This window comes from Pholcus phalangioides, unplaced genomic scaffold, assembly GCF_987345545.1.
Source record: "Pholcus phalangioides strain wild (caught in Gottingen) unplaced genomic scaffold, Ppha-v1.0 ptg000030l_1, whole genome shotgun sequence".
Taxonomy (NCBI): Eukaryota; Metazoa; Arthropoda; class Arachnida; order Araneae; family Pholcidae; genus Pholcus; species Pholcus phalangioides.
This window is the reverse complement of record NW_028301620.1, coordinates 5,615,260-5,638,028: the sequence shown is the minus strand read 5'-3', so window position 1 is coordinate 5,638,028 and position 22,769 is coordinate 5,615,260. Positions and strand designations below refer to the sequence as shown.

The 22,769-nt window shown below is 33.9% G+C and overlaps 1 protein-coding gene across 2 annotated transcripts in view; it reads left to right on the top strand.

Moving 5' to 3' along the window:
* LOC149067475 (uncharacterized) overlaps nucleotides 1-22,769 on the top strand; it is a 103,459-nt gene that overhangs the window by 12,278 nt on the left and 68,412 nt on the right. For both annotated transcript variants that reach the window (XM_089252587.1, XM_089252588.1), the window contains exons 6-14: nucleotides 3,756-3,844; nucleotides 9,009-9,198; nucleotides 10,557-10,649; nucleotides 10,774-10,912; nucleotides 12,815-12,966; nucleotides 15,713-15,803; nucleotides 15,910-16,026; nucleotides 20,467-20,574; nucleotides 21,064-21,218. In XM_089252587.1, the coding sequence (XP_089108713.1) occupies nucleotides 3,756-3,844; nucleotides 9,009-9,198; nucleotides 10,557-10,649; nucleotides 10,774-10,912; nucleotides 12,815-12,966; nucleotides 15,713-15,803; nucleotides 15,910-16,026; nucleotides 20,467-20,574; nucleotides 21,064-21,218 (1,134 nt within the window). The remainder of the gene's footprint in view (nucleotides 1-3,755; nucleotides 3,845-9,008; nucleotides 9,199-10,556; nucleotides 10,650-10,773; nucleotides 10,913-12,814; nucleotides 12,967-15,712; nucleotides 15,804-15,909; nucleotides 16,027-20,466; nucleotides 20,575-21,063; nucleotides 21,219-22,769) is intronic.

The window sequence follows — 22,769 nt, the reverse complement described above, 5'->3', positions numbered from 1 at the left end:
AAAAAATGTGGCTCTGGTTTCTTGGCAATTACATTAAAGTTTTTGGGAAAGTTGGAACCATTTCCATGCTAATTTTTTTTTTTTTTTCACCCTAAGGTTATTGATACAATGTCTGATTTGGAATGGTGGAATCGTTTTTATAATGTTTCAGGTAAAGATAGTGATTACAGAGAGTTATATGTGATTTGTAAACATGCTAACTACAGCCAAATCATTGATGCCTGCGCTGAAAGGAATTTTTCAAGGTGCAGTTCATTCCAAATAGCGAAACAGATTAAGAGTAGGCAAAGTATTCAAACCAGTGTTTCTAATGAAAAAAATGAACAATTATTCACACAGGGTAACATTATTTAATACTTGATGTACGATATCTATTCAAAAAGTGTTTCCACCCCCTTTTTTTAATAAAATGTTCTGAAATATTTCACAAGTATATGTGTGTGTTTCTTTATCTTTAGTTTGCAAATATGTTTTAAATAGTCATTATTTTTGTAAGTTTAAATTTCTTTAATTTTATATTCTTTAAAGAAAGTATAGATTAATGACTAGTGTGTTAGTAATATATATATTATATATTTCGTTTAAAAAAATCAAAAAAATCTGATTTAAATCAAATAAATCGATTTTTTTTTTAAAAATAAAAAAAATCAACAACCCTGGTATCACTAATAATTCTGTTTGCATCATAAAATAAAGCTGTTTTTTTCCCAGAAATGATGATGAAGAAAAAATAATGAAAAATTTAAAAAAAATATATTGCTCGGAGGTAGTCAGTAATCTCATATTTAGGGGTCATTCAAGTATTATGTCGGCATTAGTGGGGAGGGCGTTTCCTATTTGCTGACTTTTGATGACAAAAGGGGGATTTAGATTATGATTACGTCATTAACTAGGCTACTCTTTATAAAAATATGAAATATTCTTAATGGCATCTTACTCTGTGCACCAAAAATGAGAAAAACCTTTCGTTACTTTGTGGGCACCTGAACTAACATTCTCCCTATTGATAACTTCCCTACAGAATCACTCTAGTGTGTCTCTAAATGTTTCACGAATCCAAGTGCTCTGGAACTGTGCCACGCATCAATCTAGTGATCTGTAACTGTGCTGTGGATCACTTAAGTAATCTGAGAATGTGCTACGGATCGCTTAAGTGTTCTGGAACTGTGTCGCAGGTCACTTGAGTGATCAGAAAATGATGTGCCACAGGCCGCTTAAATGCTCTGGAATTGTGTTACGGGTCACAAGCAATCTGTAAATGTGCCGCTCTGTTCATTTTTACAAAATTAGGTTCAAAAGGGCAGACCACATTTGGTCTGCGAGCTGAGGGTTTAGCATATGTGGCTTAGAGGGTGGGGTTGCAATGAATTTTTTAAAAAGAAATTTTGAATTCTTAACTTTCAAATAGCATTTAAAAATAACAGAAATTGATTATAAATATATATAAAGGTATTTCTGTCGAAATTTAATTAAAAAAAATTTTTTTTTTGCATTAAAAAAAATAAATGAATTGTTGATCATTTGTCCTCCCCCCCCCCCCCAATCTCTGATCCCACCAATATCAGGGGTGGGAACTCTGCACCAATTGCGCCGCACTGCGCCAAAACTAATATCTTGCGCCATCCTGCTCCAATAGCGTATTTTCGCATTTTTCTGTGCCAAATCGCTTCAGTATGCCCGGAATTTCGGAAAGGACGCCAAAAGTTTTTTTTTTCCTGCCTTCCACGAAACGTTTCTTTACAAAAAGAGTGTGTTTTATTCCACTATACTTAAACTATCGGCCCCTGATCGGGCTTTCCATTGCGAAATCCCGATATTGTCCGTGATCGTGGAACTGAAGATGGTTGGCGATGCCTTTCAGCTTTAAAGTGCAAATTCGAGTGTTTCCGTTTAAAAAAAAAGTTGTCACTGGAAGCAGCAGAAATTACTGTAGTTGATTGCCATTGTGTTAAATCCCAATGTTTCGTGAAAAAAATTGTCATTCCGGGAGTAAAAAGCGCATGTCCGCCGAATTACGAATGTTAGTTTAGAAACTTTGCCGAATAACGAGTGTTAAATCGACAATGTTGCCGAATAACGAGGGTTAAATCGCCAATGGTGCCGAATAACGAGCGTTAAATCGCCAAATAACGAGTGTCAGATCGCCAATCTCGCCAGATAATGAGTGCTGAATCGCCAAACATCGAGTTGATACTTCCGAAATTTTCTCCCATTTTGCAACAATTTCTTTCCAAGTATAAAAAAATTAAAAACTTATAAACAATTTTTTAGTTCATTTGAAGTGCTGCTGTTCAAGGCAGCAAATAGCGCCCTCAGTAAGCAAAAATCATCCTAAATAGACGGGTGCAAAAAATTTTATGACAGCCGCTCTTTCAAACAAGGTGTCAAAAGCCTAAAACACCAAAAACAAAAATCAAGCTGATGAAGATATGTTGCATAGCAAAAGACAGTGCAGTTTTATTTTGAAAAGGGTTGAGGGTTAACGAAAACATTCTTGTTAATTTCACTGCTCCAATTTATAAATATCTGCTCCGAATCCCACATTTTGCTGCTCCAAAATTGCTCCAAATCCAGAATTTGCTGCTCCAAAATTGCTCCAAATCCAGAATTTGCTGCTCCAAAACTGCTCCGAATCCTGAATTTTGCTGCTCCGAAATGGACTTAGTCACTTCCCACCCCTGCAATATGCAATAGGAAGTAAGGGGCAGAGCTGATGAAGGTTTGCTGATGGGGGGGGGGGTTGAAAATGGCTAAACATTTGCTGACATAATACTTGAATGGCCCCTAATGCCTAGAAAAACTAAGACAGCATTTACTTAATCATTGAGATTTTTCGAAAATATTTCATAATTAATTATTTGAGTTTTTTCATGACTTTGCAGTTTTTAATATTGCTTTCTTGTTTTTATCTCTTAATTTGAGATTTTCTGATACTTCGTGATTTGTGTTCCACCTTATTTTTGAAATTAAAAAATAGGGTGCTGTAGCTGAAGGTCAAGGAGATCGTCACTCTTTGTACCAAAAGATGTTTAGAAGTCTCTTGATTTTGATACATGATTGACCCTTGTCTAAATTTTTCATACAACAACATAACCACAGAAAAGATTGCTTCTGAAGGAAATCCCCTTCCCTCCGGGGCTGGACAAATCTATTGCCTAACATGCTTGGGGCATTAAAAATTTTGACAAGGCATGATTTTTTTCAGTAGCATGCACGATGCTAGCATGTAAAATATGGTTTTGGACATATATTAATTTTAGACTGGCATACAATTTTTTATTTATGTCCAGCTCTTCCCCCACCCCAAGAGGTCAGTGCATCAACCTATCAGCGAGACATTTGGGTTTAAATTATAGAATGCTACCATTTGGAAACAGTGTCAATTGTAGGTTTCTGACTGTTTATCCTCCGTTAGCAAAAAATCACTGGTGTGACAAAAATGGTCAAATGAACTTTTAATGATTCATCAGCTTTCATCGTCATGTAGAATATAATACATAATGAACTTCATATGGAAACTTGCCTGACCAAATGCAACATCTAGTTCCTCTTTATACTGAAAATATTTTTTTCATGCATAGTGTTTAGAAATCAATTTTATGTTCAAATACATGTAAGACTTTCAATAAATTAAACTTTCAAATTTTTTTCTTCTATTTTATGCAAAATCTTGATTTTTTCATTTATGGTGTTCATTATTGGGACCTTTTTTGAATAGGAAGGAAGTATTTCTGTTCATCATACTTTCTTTTCAGTTTTCAGATTTCATAGAAAGCCTTGAAATAATGTGTATGAACATTAAAAATGTTGTCCTCGCTCATGAAGGATGTTGTTTTATGAGAAAGTAAGTGTGAAAGCTTCAAATTTGTTTCAGATCTTATGTGTTTTAAAACTTATGTATCATACATTGTATGATTTAATGCTGGGTGTATGTGCGTTCTCTCTCTCTACATAATTTTTTTTAAATTCTTGTTTTGCATACGTTAATGCATATTTGTAGGAATGGTCTGAACTCTCTATATAATTTTCATTCAGGAAAATAATTTTTTTTAGGATTTTTGAAATAAACTGTTGTATAAGAGTGCAGAGTAAAGCAATTTAAATCAGTTGGTTTAAATTTCATTTTTCCTTTGAATTAACTTCAATGATATTGAAGTAAAAGTAACATAGTATGATATGCATTTTATTGAATTGTTTTAAAGGTATTGATTTTAACCTAAACCTTAGATACAGTTCAGAAAGATAGCTGTTCTATTTCTAGATTTTGTGCATGGGAAAAAATTGCAGAAAAATATAGGGAGCTGAACTTATAGAAATACCTTCACTAAGCATTTGCAATGCATTACAATGGGGCACCAGGGTTCCCTGGTAAAAAAATAGAGAAATTCGTTTCTGTATGAAGCCTTGAATTCTATGCTCCTTGATTGCCAATTTACAATAGATATTGCACCAACATAAATACTGTTGGACTTGAAATTTCAATGTGAAAAGTGAAAAAGTTCAAAGCTTGCTTGTGTTTTAAAAAACTCATTAAATCTGTAAATGAATCAAAATATGCAAATTATTAAGCAACATTATGAAGGTGAGAAACACATCATAATAAATGTTTGCATCAATCGCACACAAAACAATCTTTTTAATAGAGTATGTGTTTTTTATTCAGTTGACCCCTTGGTTGTATAATCGAGTGAATTGAGAAACCTTGCACCATATGCGATACTGAATCGCCACCAAGCATTCACTTTAAAGAGGCTAGGAATAAAAGCACCTTTCTCTACAAGAGAAACGTGTCAATCCATGAAGTTAATTTGGGCTCAAGTCCTTCATGTTACATAAACGCAGAATTTTGGTGGTCATATTTTTTGCTTGTAATTTGTTTATTGTTCATTTGCAGTTTATTCATTAATGCTGAGTTAAATTGGAGAGATTAAGTGAAAAACAATTGGTAGGTGGTATGAAAATATGCATTGTTAATGATTAATAAGATTAGTTTTAATTAATAAGCAGACAGAATGAAAAAATCTCATTTTTTTTTTTTTAATTATAATTTTTTCATAAGCTTCTTCATTAACCATTTTGCAGTAGAATGATATAAATAAATATAGTTTCTTCTTACTATGGAGTTTGAACATTTTTTTTTATCCTAATTTGAGTAATCTCATGTGAAATAGTTATTCCAAGCAAAATTTTATGTTGTGTGCCATACAAAACTAATTCTATCTCAAGTGCATACGTAAGGGCATACAAATCGACTTTTATTATTATTTTTTTTTTTTATGGATTATGTAAATTTTTTGTTCATCTTCATGAATTTGATTTTAATTTTAACTTTTCCAATGAATTGTGAATCATATTATATAATGAATTTTGTATGTAAAATATTTATTTCATGTTCATAGATATATAGTAGTACTCTTTTGACAAATGCAACAATGCCAGTAACACCTCTATTCATTTGTATGCACTGTTGTGAACGTGACATAATAAAGCGCAAGGAAGAGAGAGACTTATCACATGTACTTGGAATTTGTGTGTTTGGGGTTAATAAGCTTTTATTACTTTATTTTTATTTTTTTGAATGGATGGAAAGTGTTGACAAATGTAGTTTTATCATATGTAGAAGTAATCTTCTTTTATTCTTCCAATTTTATATAAATTTATGGTAGGGTTAAGAAAAACAAAATAAACACCCTGAAACTTGAGGAATATTTGCTGGATTTTTTCTAAGAAAACATATTTAGTGGTTCAAAGAAGTTGTGAAGTCAAGCTCAAATATCAAGTGATTTTGGTGTTTCAAGACAGTTAATAAATGTGTGGAAAATGTGTTCATTTTCAATACTCTCAGGAACATGTAAAAAGTCATTTTCTTTCAGTACGACCTAAGAAAACAAGATAGAAGGAACACCCAAAATTCAAGCAAAGAGAGATCCTCAAAAATCCACTAGGCAACAAAAATTGTGAATTTTACTCAAAACGTGAACTTAATATGTGATTGTGTCACTTTTAAAGTATCACCTGAACATTATGGAGTTATTTGGTCATCGGTCAAGCAAAAATCCTTGCCTTATTAAAAGAGTAATCAAGGTATCATAGCTTCTTCCTATCAAACACAAAGACAGGAGTGTTGTAGTATGGGCATGCTTCCTTTGCTTAAGGTGTCTAGCCTTTATTCTTTCTGAAAATGCTTCAACACTAAGGTTTGCTTCTGTACACAAAAATTACATTGCATAACCAGATGTTGTCATTTACTACCTGGTACATGTCGCTGTTATCAATATTTCAGCATTACAATGACCACAAATACACAGTCGTACCTCGTTAACGTCAAATCATGGTGGTGAAATTTTTGCACATTAACCAAGTTTCATGCCAATCTAAGAAGCAGTGACAGAAAAAAAAAATTGGCATTTCTTTTATGTTAGTCTTAAATTTGATACAGTGTAAATTTGATATACTGAATTGATCAATGTATAAATTCTTTTTTTCACTTCTTTTTTTTTCACAATTTTCAAAACCAAAAAATTTCCATACCAACAGCATTTGAATCATTTTTTGAAAAAGTCTGTGATAGCCCACTGCTTCATTTTCTTTCTAGTACACAGTTGCAGAAACTTCAATTTCATCCAAGTACACTGCTGGCCACCCAAATTGCAACACCAAGAAAGACAAGAGATATCGCAACAATATTTATTTTGTAGATAACATGTTGACCAAGCATCAAATGATTAAATTTATAGACTTCTGTGAAGTGTGGTTTCTGCCAAAATCAGTAGCCAGAGTAGCCGCCATTGTTGGAGATCACTGCTGCCACACGCCTCGGCATTGATTCAAAGAGACTTTGGATGTGTTCTTGGGGTACAGCAGACCAAGCAGCTTCCACGCGTTGCCAAAGTTGATCTGGTGTGGCAGCTGGGGATGTAATCTGGGTCAATCGTTGAGCAACCATGGACCACATGTTTTCTATCGGCGAAAGATCCGGAGAGCGAGCTGGCCAGAGAAGCAATTCAATCTGGCGATTGACGAAGAACCTTTGGACAATGCGTGCCACGTGTGGTCGCGCATTATCCTGTTGAAATATGGCTGTGGGCAAGCCCTGAAGGTAAGGAAGGACAACTGGCTCCAACACCTCTGAGATGTAGCGCTGGCTTTTTAAAGTACCGGCAATGCGTACTAGAGGAGTGCGAGAGTGATATCCAATACCGCCCCATACCATAATACCCGGTGCAGGACCAGTGTGGCGGTGCATAACGCAGCTGTTCAGCATCCTCTCTCCACGGTGTCTCCAGACTCGAATCCGACCATCGTGGTGTTGCAGACAGAAGCGTGACTTGTCAGTAAAGACAATTTCATTCCATTGTGCCATCCACATCCTTCTTTCATCGCACCATTGGCGGCTGAGACGTCTGTGGTTTTGCGTCAAGGGTAGACGAAGCAATGGACGTCTTGTGGACAGACCACTCTGCTGTAAACGGCGTCGAATGGTACGCGCAGACACTGGATGATGCGGTACAGACTGAATGTGCTGTGCTATGGTTCGTGATGTGGCTGAGCGATCCGTCACTGCCATACGCACAATACGCCTGTCATCACGTGAAGTGGTGCACTGAGGTGGATGCGATCGAACACGTCGGTCCATCTTACCCTCCTGCATCCAACGATCACATATCCGCATTACAGTTGTTTGGTTTCGTCCAACACGACTACCGATTTCCCTGAAAGATAATCCACAATCTCGGTAGGCCACTATCCTTCCTCTGTCGAACTCGGATACTTGATCAAAAGATGATCGCTGTTTTCTACGAGGCATAATTGATCGTTTTTGTGAAAAAAACCACAAGAAAACACAATTGCCATACTTCAAATCGTCGAAATCTCCAAGCCTTAAATAGCGCTTTGAAGTGGCGCCACAGGCGCGCGTGATGTGCATCTACGCTGAAATTCGAATCATTTGCATATCTCACCTCCGCTAATGCATGTTGTAAATTTCATATTATTTGCATGCTTCCTTCAGGGTGTTGCATTTACGGTGGCCAGCAGTGTAGTTCAGGGTGGAGGAAGCGTTTTCTTGATTCATTAATAAGTTACTAAGTGTTTTCAAAGCTTTTGAAGCTTGATTTCCTGAAACATTGGGTTGAAATTTGGTTTCTGTTTCACATCTGATTCTACTACATCACCATCTGTGATCTTACATTGTTACAATAGCTTTTGAAAACAAGCCGACTCAGAGATAAGAGTATCAACATCACTTCCTGCTTGCCCTTTCCCCAACACATGCTTAGATGGAATAAAGCTCTCTCCCGCAATGACAAACAAATTTAGCATGTTAACATTAACCCGCCCTTTGTCTTCCCCGAATTTTTCTACAAAACATATTTTTTATTCAGGTTGACAAATCCTTCCACGTTAAGCAATCTCCTATTTAAAAGGTTCATGTTAAGCAATTAAAATTACATCGCCATAGAGAATGACAGGACCAAAAATTCTTTTCACCTTAATGATATTTAGCTGTAGCTCAAAAGTTGGACATTACTTTCAGAGCAACAGAGTGAGAGTTTTAGAAGTAACCAAGTCTGAGCCCTGATTTGAAATTATCAAATATTTGTAGATTGAGTATGATAGACAAGCCAGAGCCAGAAATTATCTGAATTCAATGATTTTTCAATTTTGTAAGAAAAAAAGAATCAGAAAAAGTATCCACTGACCATGTGTCAAGTGTATGTCCAGTAGCTTTACAATCTAAATTGCTCCCAAGAAAGTATCAAAAAACTTTTGACCCAACATATAATTTAATTAATTTTTTTCTGATTTAAAATAAATTTAAATGCACAATATTTTTCACTTTGTAATGAGGTTCAGTGTGTGTTTCATAGGACAAATTTCATTTTAAAAATTCAAATATAAATTTTGTAGGCACATTTATGGTTGTCAAAACACTTTTGAGCGCTACTGTATACACACTCAAGTTTTGTGGTATAAATAAATACAGGCATATTCTATTCTTTTTGTAGACTTCTCAAAGATCATGCTGTTGAAGTGGAGAAAGAAATCTCCACTGCTTCCAAGTATATTATTTTCCCGGTTTGTCACCCGGCATCAAAGATACGAGAGATTGCTCATGGGACATTTTTATTAGCTTTGCCTCTGTTAATGAAACACCAACCAAAAGTATTTCAAAATGTTTCAAAGGCTCTGAAAAGTGTAAGTGTTATGTTATATTGAATACTCAGTTTTTTTCATAGTCAAAATTATATACACATATATATATATATCAAAATGTATTATACAATTTAATATAGCAGTACTGTTTTTTCATATTAGTTATTTATATTTTAATTTTAAAATATTTTAAAGGGAAAAAATATCTTAAGGATCTTCAAAATTGGAGTTCAAATGACTACTGAAGGATATTTCGCTTCATAATAACCATTTCTTTTCTTTTTTCACTGATGAATATCAAATTGAAAGTTTTCATAAGATGAAGAAAGAATATCCATATAACATTTTTCTAGGTTTTTAACAACTATTTCATTCATTACTGCAATATAAGCATGTTTTAGTTTAAACAGTAAGTCAGTTGAACGGTTTATTTGAATGCTGCTGATTTACAAATTACAAAAGACTGGATACCCCACACAATCGAATGAGTTTTGGAAAGAAAATGTCAGTCCTCTGTAGCATATAAATAGGTTTTACCCTTGTTCACTGGCGATGTGCATGAATGATTTATGCACCTGCCCATGTACATAAATTTTGCTCCATCCTCCAGTGATGGAAAGCATTTTCTTTTTAAATCAATAAATGGTTAGGTTTCCCAAAGGTACCCCAAGTCCCTTATGGAACAATGCGCTTACATCACCTATTATGACAGAGCCTGAGTGTCTCTTGGTTCCTATCCCTCTCAGTTCTTTATATCTTAAAGGCACTCACCCAGATTGCAAGGGGGATAGTAGTTCAAAGGCGTGTGAATTTTTTTCTGAAATTCATTTGTGTGTTGATACTTTTCATGAGCAACAGAGAGTGGCATCACGCATGCATATTTCTCTTTGTTGTTAATTTGTCTCTCAGCACATTGTTTGCATTACTAAACTACAGATGGAGAAGTACATAAAATATAAAAAGATGGGGACGGACTGTACAAGCTTTAAATTCTTAAAGAAAAAAATTATCATTCTCTTCGGTAACTGAAAATACTGTGAAATTTTGAGGACACCAGATTTCGGAATGTGAAGATAGGTCTTTTCCTGGTATGTGATGATGTGAAGCAAATGAAATAATGATTATAATGGGTTTTTCTCTCTAATGTGTTTTGCTCAGAAAGTTGATAATTTTCTTCCAAAATTATTATTATTTTTTATTATTATTATTTTTTTTTTTTTGGAAACAGACCAATAAATAATCTAATTTAGGTAGCCAAAAGAAACATGTTTTTTGTTTTTTTATTTTTAGACAAACATTTTACAGTTCCTAGGTTTTCGAAAATCAAGTTTCTTTGAGATAATCATTCTGCTTCAATGTATTTGTTTTTGGGCCGAATTTCACAGGAAATTTTTTTTCAGTCTTTTCAAAAAGATATGCTTCATCTGTTTGATCAAAAACAAGAGAAGTATGTGCTAGAGATATGGTGCCATCTTGTCAATATTCTTGGAAAGGTACTGGTTTTTTGTGTCATTCAACTCATATATATTATACATATCATGTTAACTTGATGATGAAAATAAATAATATAACTTAGAATTTTTTTTTTCTTATTCTAATGTTTTTGTAAATTTTTAGGATTTGCACACTGGAGCATCCATTCTTAACGCTCTTATGGAAGTTATCGAAAAAGGGTTCAAGTCTAATTCAGAAGATACTCTTAAAGAGTCATACAATGCATGGCTCTCCATTATTCAAAACTTTTCTCTCAATTTAGGTAAATGTTTTCTTTCATTTATCATCTTCATAATTTTTTCCAAATTTATGTTACACACAAATCTAAAATATACATAATCAACGTATTTCATAAGTGAGGCCATCAATAAGAAACTGGGCTGGAAGAGATCTCGACAACAGGATAAGTCTGGTAGCAGAGTTCTGGCATTCAATTCGTTCATGCCATCAATTACATTTGTGTATTGAATAACATAGATGTTACAAAAGGTTGATCAAACTTATTTTTAAATGCATTCTTATTTTTCTGTATGACTAGATTTTTTTTTATAACCATCTGAGTCATAAATTTTTTTTAGCATTCTTAATGTCAAGATGAATGCTTTCATATCAAACTTTTTCAGTTACAGAGTATTAATGCTCTAAGTAGCCTCAAATACAACCTCAATGTACCAAAATTTTCTTTTTTTTTCTTCTGTTAACCAAACCACTAGCATAGATCCAGAAATATTTTGACTCCTATTTGGCTATGCATTTAATATGTGTAGTTAAACGACAATACCACTTCTTGAATTCACAAATATATTTCATTCATGATCTTTTGTGAGCACCATAAATTTTCAGGAAGACAGTAAAAAGAAAATGATTGTTTACTGGGCTTGAAGTAGATTTTGTAAGTTACTTGTGAGATAATGTAAATTGTGAGTTCAAACAATGTCATTAGTATTAATTTCCTCTTTGAGAAACAACTTTAGCATAACTGTGAGACTAGATCAGTGTTTCCCAACTTGTGGTCTATGGGGATCTGCGAGTACTGGTAAGTGGTCAACAGAATCAGTTTCATTTACTACCATTGCATGAATGTCACATTTTTTGCTGTGAAATTGTAATTTATTCCATTTTCTGTAATATGCAAATTATAAAAAAAATACATTTTAGATTTTATGGGAAGGTGGTGTCGATATTGATCTTCTGACATTGAGCCGCTATTGAGGCAAGAGGTCCGTGGAGTATTGACCTGCACTACAGGGGGGTCTGCGATGTCAAAAAGGTTGGGGAACACTGATCTAAATGCAAGACAACATGAAAACAGCATTTATATGTTTGTAAAAATACCAAATACCCCGATGTTTTTGAATATGTTTACATTGGATGAACGCAGGTGTCGAGGAGATATGATCGAAGTGTTCAAAATTTTCAATGGGATGGATAGGATGGACCATGAACTTTTAGTACACCGCCAATCGACTGCTTTTACAAGGGGACACCAGTATCGATTGGTGAGGGACAATGCAAGGTTATGGTGTCGCAGGGAATTTTTCTCCAATAGGGTTGTTAATAAATGGAATAGCTTACCCCCGGAGGTAGTAAATTGTAACACAATTGACACGTTTAAAAAGAAATACGATAAACATGTTGGGGTAAATCGAGAAGCTATCCATTCTTAGAATAAGACAACCATAAGTATTCTTTATGGGCATTGTATAATATTTTTTCATGTGTATATAGTGTTTGTAATTTGTGTTAATTGCATTTTTAATTGGGTTGCTGTATTTTTGAAACATATGACAACCATATTTTTATGGGCATCTTTTTATCAGCCACCTCGTTGGGCATTTTGCCTGTTGTGGCGTTGTATTTGTATTTGTATTTGTATTTGTATTTGTAATGTCAGTATGTCTTTGTATTACAATGTTGGAGTAGAAATATTTCACCATATATAATTTAAAGTAAAAAGCAATCTTTTGTGCAAATAAATGACAAATTTAAACATTATTTTTCCTAGCTTGATGTGTGTTTTGACATTAACACTTCAACATGCAAAGTGAGCTTCTGTTTTCTATTCATGTTGAAGTAAATATTTGATTTTAAAGAAATGGAAATTATCTAGCTGTAGTACAGCAGTACTATGAGTGAATAACATGCATTTATTTTGTTTTCCCAGATGTTTTGAGCAATCCTAAACGCTTGCAGTTACTTTTACGCCCCCTGAAATTGAATATGAGAAAGTATGAAAACATCTACCCAACAGTCTGTACCACCTTCTGGCAACTAATAATAAATCTCAAAGATAGATTGTCAACAAACTTTGAACAAGTGAGTTTTTCTACTAAGCCCTTTTGACTAACTACATTTGAGTTTTGAAAAAAATACTGTAAATTATGCAAATTTAGTATTAGTTCATATTGGTAAAAAAAACATGCTTTGTAGAGAAGTTAAAAAATTGTTATATTTTTTATGCATTTTACAAATGTGATATTTTTGCATTGAACAGTTGCTAGATGTTTTCAGTAATTCTAGAAAAACGTTTTCATAATACAGTAAAACCTCGTTAAGTCGTCATTTTTCTTCAGACCTTCCAGCTCTCATAGACCACAATGTTATTAAACCCTCGTTTACTCGTCGCTAATTTTGGTTAAGTCGTCACTATGAAAAAGTTTGAGAAAGGCGAACAGACAATTTTTATGGCTCCCATTAAAAAAAAGAGCTTGTTAACAGCATTGCCATATGCTTAAAAGTCACCATAAAATCCTATATACCCAAACGGAACAGTTTAAGTAACGAAAGTTACACTGGGGAAGTTAATTTGCCGACTAAGGTTTTTGGAACGTTGGGGACTGTTCCAGCTAGATCTCATTTCTGCATGGGCTCTACTGGAGAAACCGCGAGACACCCAAGCTCTGTCGCAAGGTGCATCGTAAGCATTTTGTAACGTTTTAATGTTACTTCCCGAATTATATTTTTTATCCTCAAGTATTTTGACAGCACGAGGAAATAAGACGACAACAGAGTTCAAATCAAGACATTTATTCAATTATAAAAACTAAACACAGTTACAATATTAATTCAGAAATCTTCCAACGATATTAAAAAAATTAGTTTAACGTTAATTTAAAATAATATAATTGTATCACAGAGACTTTTTCATATATTGCACTTATCTGGGGAAGGTCCGGAACTTCGGCATGTGGTTATAAGAGAGACACTAAGTCCGGTTGTGAAGTGGATGTCCGCGAAGACGAGACCCGTCAGAGGCCAATTCTCACTGACCCCGAGATCGGTGAAGTCGGCTGGGAGCCGTGTTTCCCATTTCTGGGTGCACTGTTTCGAACTAGCACAACATCAGAACCAAGAGTATGGCGAAGCAACAGATGTGAATCTGTAGAAGAGACGATTGTCGAATGTCAATCCAGTGGGTGTCGAAGAGCTAGAGCTGCAGGAGATCGGGAATCAGGAGGCGATGAGGCAGATGTTGAGAACAGCTGTTATCGACACATCTATTTCACACAGTTGACGATACCAACTAGACCAGGAACCCTGGGTAGAGACCTTTCGACAACACCCGGTTAGCGTTAGAAGAACCAAGCCATTGCTCTTATGTAAAGCTACTATTAAAAAGTTCGGACCTGCCGAGACACAAATATAAAATTAGATACTCATGATAGGATATGATTCCAAGCCTAAGGCTAGATGAGGTCACGTTACATTAGACCTGACTAGAAGATTAGTACCACTGCACTATAACATCGGAATACCTAACTTGTTAAACGAGTGAGGTGAAGATAAATGCAACGAGATGTGATGAGATGTAATGCGATTGTTCAATAACCACAACTTGTATATATACGCTAGTGGGGAACAAGTATTTTGGCCCACTTGGACTGTGGAAATACTCTGTCACATCATGAAAAATATTACGTCACAACAATAAGAACATCGGTATAATTTGCATATAATTTTGAAATATTAGTACAAACATTAAATTACCGTTTGGCAACATGTCAGGCGAACTGGCCAGGTTCACCCAACACGACCAACGACAATTGGGAAAGTTGACCAACGGAGGTCCGTGGCCATCCGCCGGCAAACGAAATACTATGTTAATATAAAATTTAGAACATACGAAGGAAAACAACCTCCAATGAGACTAGGTGACATCTCTCCCTGAAGACACCAACAGATTAACAACTCTAAAAGGTAAGTATTCTCTTGACATTAATTAAGGAAACATGACCCGGAGTTATGTTACAATTTGTAAACATGTTACATTTGTAACATGATTCATGTTGCAACATAAAGGGCTCTACTAATTTAGGGCTTGAAATTTAAACAAAATATCTTTGTTGAAAAAAATTAGACATTCTTTCCCAAGTTGAGGTCTTCGGTTTACTCTTCCCTGCCCAGGGCTAAAATTAAATTTGATGTACATGTAAAATTAATGTGCAATAGAGTTCTGTTATGAAGGAAAGCTACTTATTCAAACTGGTGCTCTGTCTATAAATTAAAAATTACTAGTATAAATCAAAGTGTATAGGACATTTAGCCACAATAATTTAAGTAATAAGAGATAAAAAAGATAAAAAATTGCAATTTCTTTTTCTTTTGCAATCTATAAATTTTATTAATATTGTTATTTTGATTCATACTTTAATAAATGTCATATTACTTTAAATTTATACGATTTTCATAACATTACACAGTAAAACTGACGGAACTCCGCTTAAGCTGTCATAATTTTTCGATAACTTGAGGTGACGACTTATCAAGGTTTTACTGTATATGTACACATTGTAGCAAAAACGTTTCCTCTCTCATAAATAATAATTTTCTTCATCTATCACACAATAAAATATCCTATTGATCAGAAGGTGTTTTTCTCAAGTTTACATTTTTTTTAAATGAAAATGTAAATGCATCTGAAGAAGTGCGAAACATTCAGAACTTATGCAAAATGTATTTAATGAATTATAATAGCTTTGTCTAATCACACATATGCCATTATGTAGTACAACATAATACTCTTATTGAAATTGCGATCTTTTTTATTATTATTTCTACATAGGCGGCGATACCACTCCTTGAATTTACTGTATCCTCATCCTTGAAAGATAGTTCAGAAGCGTACATGTCACCTTGTGTTCATCCACCTGCTGGTAATTAATTATGAACTTTATGTTTTACAAGACAGAGTTTTTCAAGATTTATAATTTATTAATAATTAATAATGGTAATTTTTGGTTTTTAATTTTTTTATTGTAGAAATCAAATCAGCTTACTTGCGGAAGACAGCATGTGAAATGATCATATGTATTTTAGATGAAGGAAAATTGGTGCAACCTTCCAGTCTGGCTGTGAAAGTATCTGATTCAGCTATTAGTAAGATACCATATACTTTTTCATGTTAGAAGTAAATAATTAATTACTCCATATACTTGTGAATAAGTCGTTTTTTTTCTAATTCAAAAATTCCCGAAATTGGGGGGGGGGTGATATATGCAAGTCAGTTTTTGCGAAGAAAAATTCTTGATCTGCTTTATGGTTTTAGTAGTCAAGTGGGGGGGGGGTGTAAACTTCTATACAAATATTTATATATATATATATATATTGTGACCACTGAAAGATGGCCTCTGACCTTGTATGATCTTCATCATGCACAGAGAGGGTTCATTCTTCACTAGGGAGAAATGGGGAGAAAAGAAATCCAGCAGCAAGCCGGAGGAATGAAGACCATACTAGGTCAGAAGCCGTCTTTCCGTGGTCTATAGTATGATATTTTTTTATTGACTGGTAAGATAAGTTCATATTAAAATTTAATTTGACTTATATAAAAAAACTTATAATCAACAGCCATTAATATTTCAATATTTTTTTTTTTGATTAAAATTTATTTTTTATACTTTTAATTATCATTAAATGCATCCATGTGCAGTTTTATACATACAATGATATTCCAGAGACCAGGTTAAAGTAATGTTATTCATGATTTATTGCTATAGATGGAATATATTTACACAGGTTGTTATGTATATATATTGGTCTATAGGTCGAGTTTTCCTGTTATAAACAGCAGAAAGTATGAAAATTAACCCTATTTTAATTTGTAAGGGGAATGTTTGGCAAAACAATCATAGAAAAACAATGGAAGAAAGAATTGTTGAGGTACACAAGAGCAATGTGATAAAAATTTTTGAAAAAGCCAATGCACTTTCTGAAATAAGTCATAGTCTATTTAACACTAGAAAGACAGACAAGGTCTGTGTGATCCTGTGCACTCTGTCTGCTCCTATATCTCCAGTAAAAAAATTAACCGAAAGCTTTAAAATTTCTCGTTTTTTTCTGAATTCATGTTCTTAGCATACACCAAGGCTTTCTTCTTAATCTTTCTTAGGAACGGAGATAAGAACAGATATTCCCATTATCCACTTATAAAGATGGAAAGGGGTCACACTGACCCTCCCATATATTTTAGAATACATTCGCCATATAATACTACCAACATTGTTACAATTGATTTTGTAAGGTCTAAATTCTTCTGATAGCATCTACTATGATTATGCATCTACTATGGTGTAATCCCCATTCGTGAGACTTTTTTACCTTCATTCTTATCTGCAGATGCTGGTCAGCAGGAGTCTCAGCTTTTTTTGTCAAGTACTTTTGTTATTTTGTCCCATAAATTGTTTGTTCTGGAAAGTAGAAATATCAATGTGCTTATGAGTGTTGTAGAAATGGCAATAAGATGCAGCTTCATCGAAGAGGAAATTTCTCAAAGTTGGCAAAAACTGAGACAAACCCAGAAAGAGTGGTGCTGATAATGAGAATTCAGAGGAGAATGAAAACCACCCCAAGCTAAACATTTGTGAAGCATTGGTGATGAATATGTGAATCAGAATGAGCAGATCCAATATGAAATGCTATTAGAAAAAATTAATGCCAACCACATTGAAGTCATTAATAAAAACCTAGAACTACATCAAAAACTCGACTGATTTTCATAAATATAGATCTCAATAATATCCTGTTTATGGGTAGCAAAGAAACTGCTGCAGATGAAAGTGTAAGAAATATCGTGGGACCTTCCTTGTTAATAGGACGTCAAAGATTCCAAAATATTTTACGAAAAACTCATTGCTTACAGATACTGATTCCACATTACTGGAATTGTGTGTGAATTTTTTTTTTTTTTTTTTCAAATCTAAATGGATAAGCTTAGTTGAAACCCTTTGGAAAGATCATCGTTCGTTGGGTGCTTCCAACCATGAAAAAAAATATAGCGCATACATTTATTGATCATATGCATGACCTAGAAGTGATGTAACACTGAAATCCTATTGGGAATATAGAAAATACAGATTCCCCCAGTGTCGAGTTTCTTCCACACTGACGCTTGTCAAGAGAGGTCATTTGCACAGAATGCTTCAAAATCGAAATAATAATAAAAATATATAAATAGATCAATGATTTCATCCACCAATTCCTTGTGTTATAAGTCTTATTCTGTCATAAAAATATTATACCCGGCTGTAAAATGTAATTGCAATTAAAATGTTTAAAAATGAAAAAAATCAAAAAATTGCCAGAAAAAATCAATGGGGTCGCATAGACCCCTTCCCGTTTTTCTGGGTATAGTCCTTCAACCCTTCTTTCTAGTGTTAAGCTAGGTTTAGCCGTCATGTGTCAAGTTAGAAAGCCCCCCCCCCCCCATTGAATTTGGTGCTGTACTAACCATGGGAATAATGTTGAAGTTATCTCTGCATGTGGATCAATAATAGTTTCAATTCAGTAATAATAGATGCACCAGAATAACATATTGCTTCCATGCTCTTCCAAACACTAGTCAATACTTATTATAAGAAAAATATTTCCTAGAATTGAAAATTTGACTTTATACCCCAATTTCTTCCTAATCATTTTAATGAACACTAAACATGGTTAAAAATCATTCAAACTCACAAATATTATATTTGCCAAAAAAGAGAGAGGATGAATTCACCCCTGTGCTGAAAACATTTTGTGTTCATTATCTAAATATGGTGATCTCTCACTTATGTATCACTGCAAGGGAAAAGGAAAAAGATGAATAAGTGAGAGAGACATAAGTGAATAGGATTATTATGTTATATTCTTTGACCGAAAGGGCTGAAAATAGTTGTATAACTGAGAGAAACATGCAAGCTTATAAGTGAGGGATCACTATATTTATAAAAGTTTCAAACATAAATGTATCAGCATGTGTTTTGAAAAAGTAGAAAATATATGTTTTGTTTTTCACACAGAAGTCAAATTCAGCTGTAAAAAAATGTTTTAAACTTTTTTTTTCATGTATCTTAATTGATCACTGGAGCCTGGATTATATGCACTAAAAAATGGCAAAATATGCTCTGAAAATATGCAAATATGCTCTGAAAATATGCAAATATGCACTTAAAAATGCAAAAATAAGCACTTAAAATGCAAAAATAAGCACTTAAAATGTAAAATAAGCACTCAAAGTACAAAATGTGCACTCAAAGTACAAAATGTGCACTCAAAGTACAAAATGTGCACTCAAAGTACAAAATGTGCACTCAAAGTACAAAATGTGCACTTAAAATCCCAAAATATGCATTAAACACCCCATAATATGCACTAGAAATATTGAAAAGTCAAATTCCGAAATATGTAAAAAAAAATGACAAAATATGCATTAAAAAAATCTCCATGCAAAACAAAAAAAGCAGATATGTTTTTGAAAGGCATCTTTTCTGTTTCTTAGTGCATATGTATTTCATTTACAAAAAATATCCCCTCATATACAGGGCCGTCTTAAGAGTATCATGGGCCCCCGAGCCAAGTGATTTTTCTGAGGCTCTACCAGGAAAATTCTTGAAAATTTCAACCAGATTTTTTATTTTTGTGAGGCCCTTTCTCTCTTGAGGCCCCTGGGCCTTGCCTTAAGACGGCACTGCTCATATATATATAAATATACCACATATGCAAATAACTTCTACATATTTTTTATTCAGACATTTTTTAATTTTCAGTTTGATGCAGTTGCTCAATAACAAAAATACCAGTAAGAAAAATATTTTGACACTATTTCTAAAAACAAATTTAGCACTTTGATATATCTCTAGCCTATATTGCCTTACAATAAAATAGTATTCCTAAAATACTTTATTAATATGTATTAATTCACTAAATTTTACCTGCGGGAAAAAACGATATTATGAACAGTATTTGAAAAATTAAAAAACAATTGAGTGCGCTTAAATAAACCTTCAAAAATATGCACTTAAACTGGAAATTCTTTGATTTTATTCATTTATATGCATTAATGCTGTAAAAGGCCAAAATATGCAAATGTGCATTTTCATATAATCCAGGCTCTATTGATCAATATTTCATCAGCAATCATGTACTGTTATGTGCACTTTGTGTGTATGAAAAGTCCTAATTAATATTGGCTTCATATTGTGAATGGCTTGTGAAATCTTTTTATGAGTGACTGAACATATACAGTCAATGCTCATTTTTACAAACCCATTGTGTTGTGAAAAATTGGTTTGTAAAATTAAAAGGTTGTAAATATAGGAAAGACATTTAAAGGGATGGTGTATAGTTTGGGTCCAGAAAGTTAGTTCGTGAAAACGTCCAGCTCATAAATTGGGTGTTTGTATAATCGACTGTACTATGAATTTAAAGTATCCCCATGTCTGCAAAACTCTGTGCTTTATATTTTATTCAAAATTAAGTATTTTTATGTGGGTCTAGAGAGAGAGTAATTGACGATTGATTACTTTTTAAATTGTAACTAGCATTTTTGTTTTGTTTCAGTGCCTTTAGATGTGCCTATTCAAAATTCAGTATTGTTGAGCCATTTCAAAGCTGTAGTGAAGGCATCAAAGATAGTCATACGCGACCTGGGTAGTGATGAAGAAATGGGTATGCACAGCATCACTAAATTTTTGTCATTCCTGATTGTTTTAAATGAGATTAACTTATTACAAAAGACTGTGATGATCTTTTTTTCATGTTTCTATTCACTGTCATTGCAATTAGATTTTCAAGATAGAGAGTTTTTCGAGGGAAATGTTATAAAGACACTAGTGGAAATGCATTGATTCAGTATAACAAATATTGCAAGATTTATTTTTCGAGATAGTGTATTTTAAGATAATAAAGCTGTATTTAATTTATTTCTACTGTATTGAAAATAAAAGTTTGGCACACAACTTACTTTCTGTGCATATAGTTTCAGTAGGGAAATTTGTCATTGGAAATGTCAAATTGGAAAAATTGACAAATGTCATTGGAAATGACAAAAAAAAATGACAAGTTCATGGCAGGGGGAATGTGTTTAGATTTAAAGGAATATTTTTTTTTCTTACAATTGTATTCAGTAACTTATTTGTAAACTGTTCTCCCACACAGATTCTGAATTGGGGATTTTGCTTCAATTGCTGGTTAGCAAGATTTCAGTGGATTCTAATGATTCTAGCAAAGACATTGTGGATGCTGTTTCATCTATATTGACTCTGGCAGCAGACATGGTTGAGCAAGAGCTGTGTTCTCCTTCTCTTTGCTTGGTAGTTTAATGTTTTATTAATATAGTATAGTATAACTACTTTCTCATTCTGTTTATTGTAATTTGTGTTTGTATTTTTATATTCTTAAAATAATGTAACACAAAAATGTAAAAGTTGTTTAGATCAGTTTTCTTCAACTTTTATACACTTTCTGACTAGAAAATGGGTGGAAAATTTTTGGGGACCAGTGGAAATAAGAAAAATATTTCACAGACCTACTGATGAATAAGACTGAAATAAAAACCAATGGGGATTTCTATCTATTCTATTCATTATTTATTAAATCTGTAGTCATGAATTCATAAATGTTAGAATTTTTAATTGGTGCAACTTCTATCGCAGTTTCTTCGATGGAAAGTGTCATATCTACGATAACTGCGCTCTTTCTGACGGTTGAAGAACTGCATTAAATCCTACTCTGTAGTTCTGTTGGTTTCTATTACTGGCATGGTCTTTATACAAATCTACAGTTTTAGGCCGATCGCGCCAGATTTTGCATATATTCCAAACAGGACTGGGAATGAACCGTAGGCTACTTTAAAAATTCGTCAGAGCTGGGCAAATGCCCGAAATGGACAAGAAACTGTCGGGCAACAATGGTTTTGGGGCCTCAACAATCACTTTCGGAACGTTTACTTTGGTTACCGTGGTTCCCTAACAATGGGTTTCAGACGTGTATATTTATGCCTTACAATGGTTTGTCACACCTTTAATTCTGCCATTATAACAGTTTATTCCTTTATAACGGTTTGTAACTTTCCCAATCCTCCCATTAAGTGAAGAAAACCCGGAAAGCGCCGGGAATTTCTGCTAGCCTATATACAGGGTGTCCTGTAAGTGCTAATGCGGCCTTTATCTCATCAACCGCCCATCGTAGAGGTATAGTTTCAATTTAAAAAATGCTTAAAAAGTGTTTGAATAATATTTGCCGCAGAAGCTGGACATATGATGTCACTAACAACCATGCGAGTGAGTAGAATTTTCTCGAGAGGGGTTTCAGATTTTTTTTCCTTCTAAAGGGAGGTTTTTAAGTTTTTCCTGCGAAATAACACTATAATCTTTGCGCAAGGAGGGGGAGGGGGTTAGAACCTCAACCCCCCCCCCCCCCCCCTTGCGTACGCCAATGCTAACAACAGAGAAACTCAGAATAATAAAAATGTTCAACGCCAGCTGATGAACTCAATGCTTGCCTCGAATCATCAGCACTCTGATACGAAGTTAAAATTTATCATTATCTACCAATATGCGAGTTCTGCAAAATGACTCAGCATTGCTATCATTTTCACATCAGTTGATCAAACTTGGCAATGGAAGAATTCCCGTAGACCGAAGCACTGAACTGATTACGTTCCCGAATGGATTTTGCCAGTTGCCACACAAAACTCAGTTCAAGAACTTGCAGACAAAGTCTTCCCAAACATCCAACAAAATCACTGAAACCATGAATGGCTTCGTGAGAGAGCGATTCTGCCACAGAAAAATGACAGTGTGAACAAGATCAACGAAAAAAATCCTAAAAATTATTCCGGGAGACTCCACATCTTACAAATT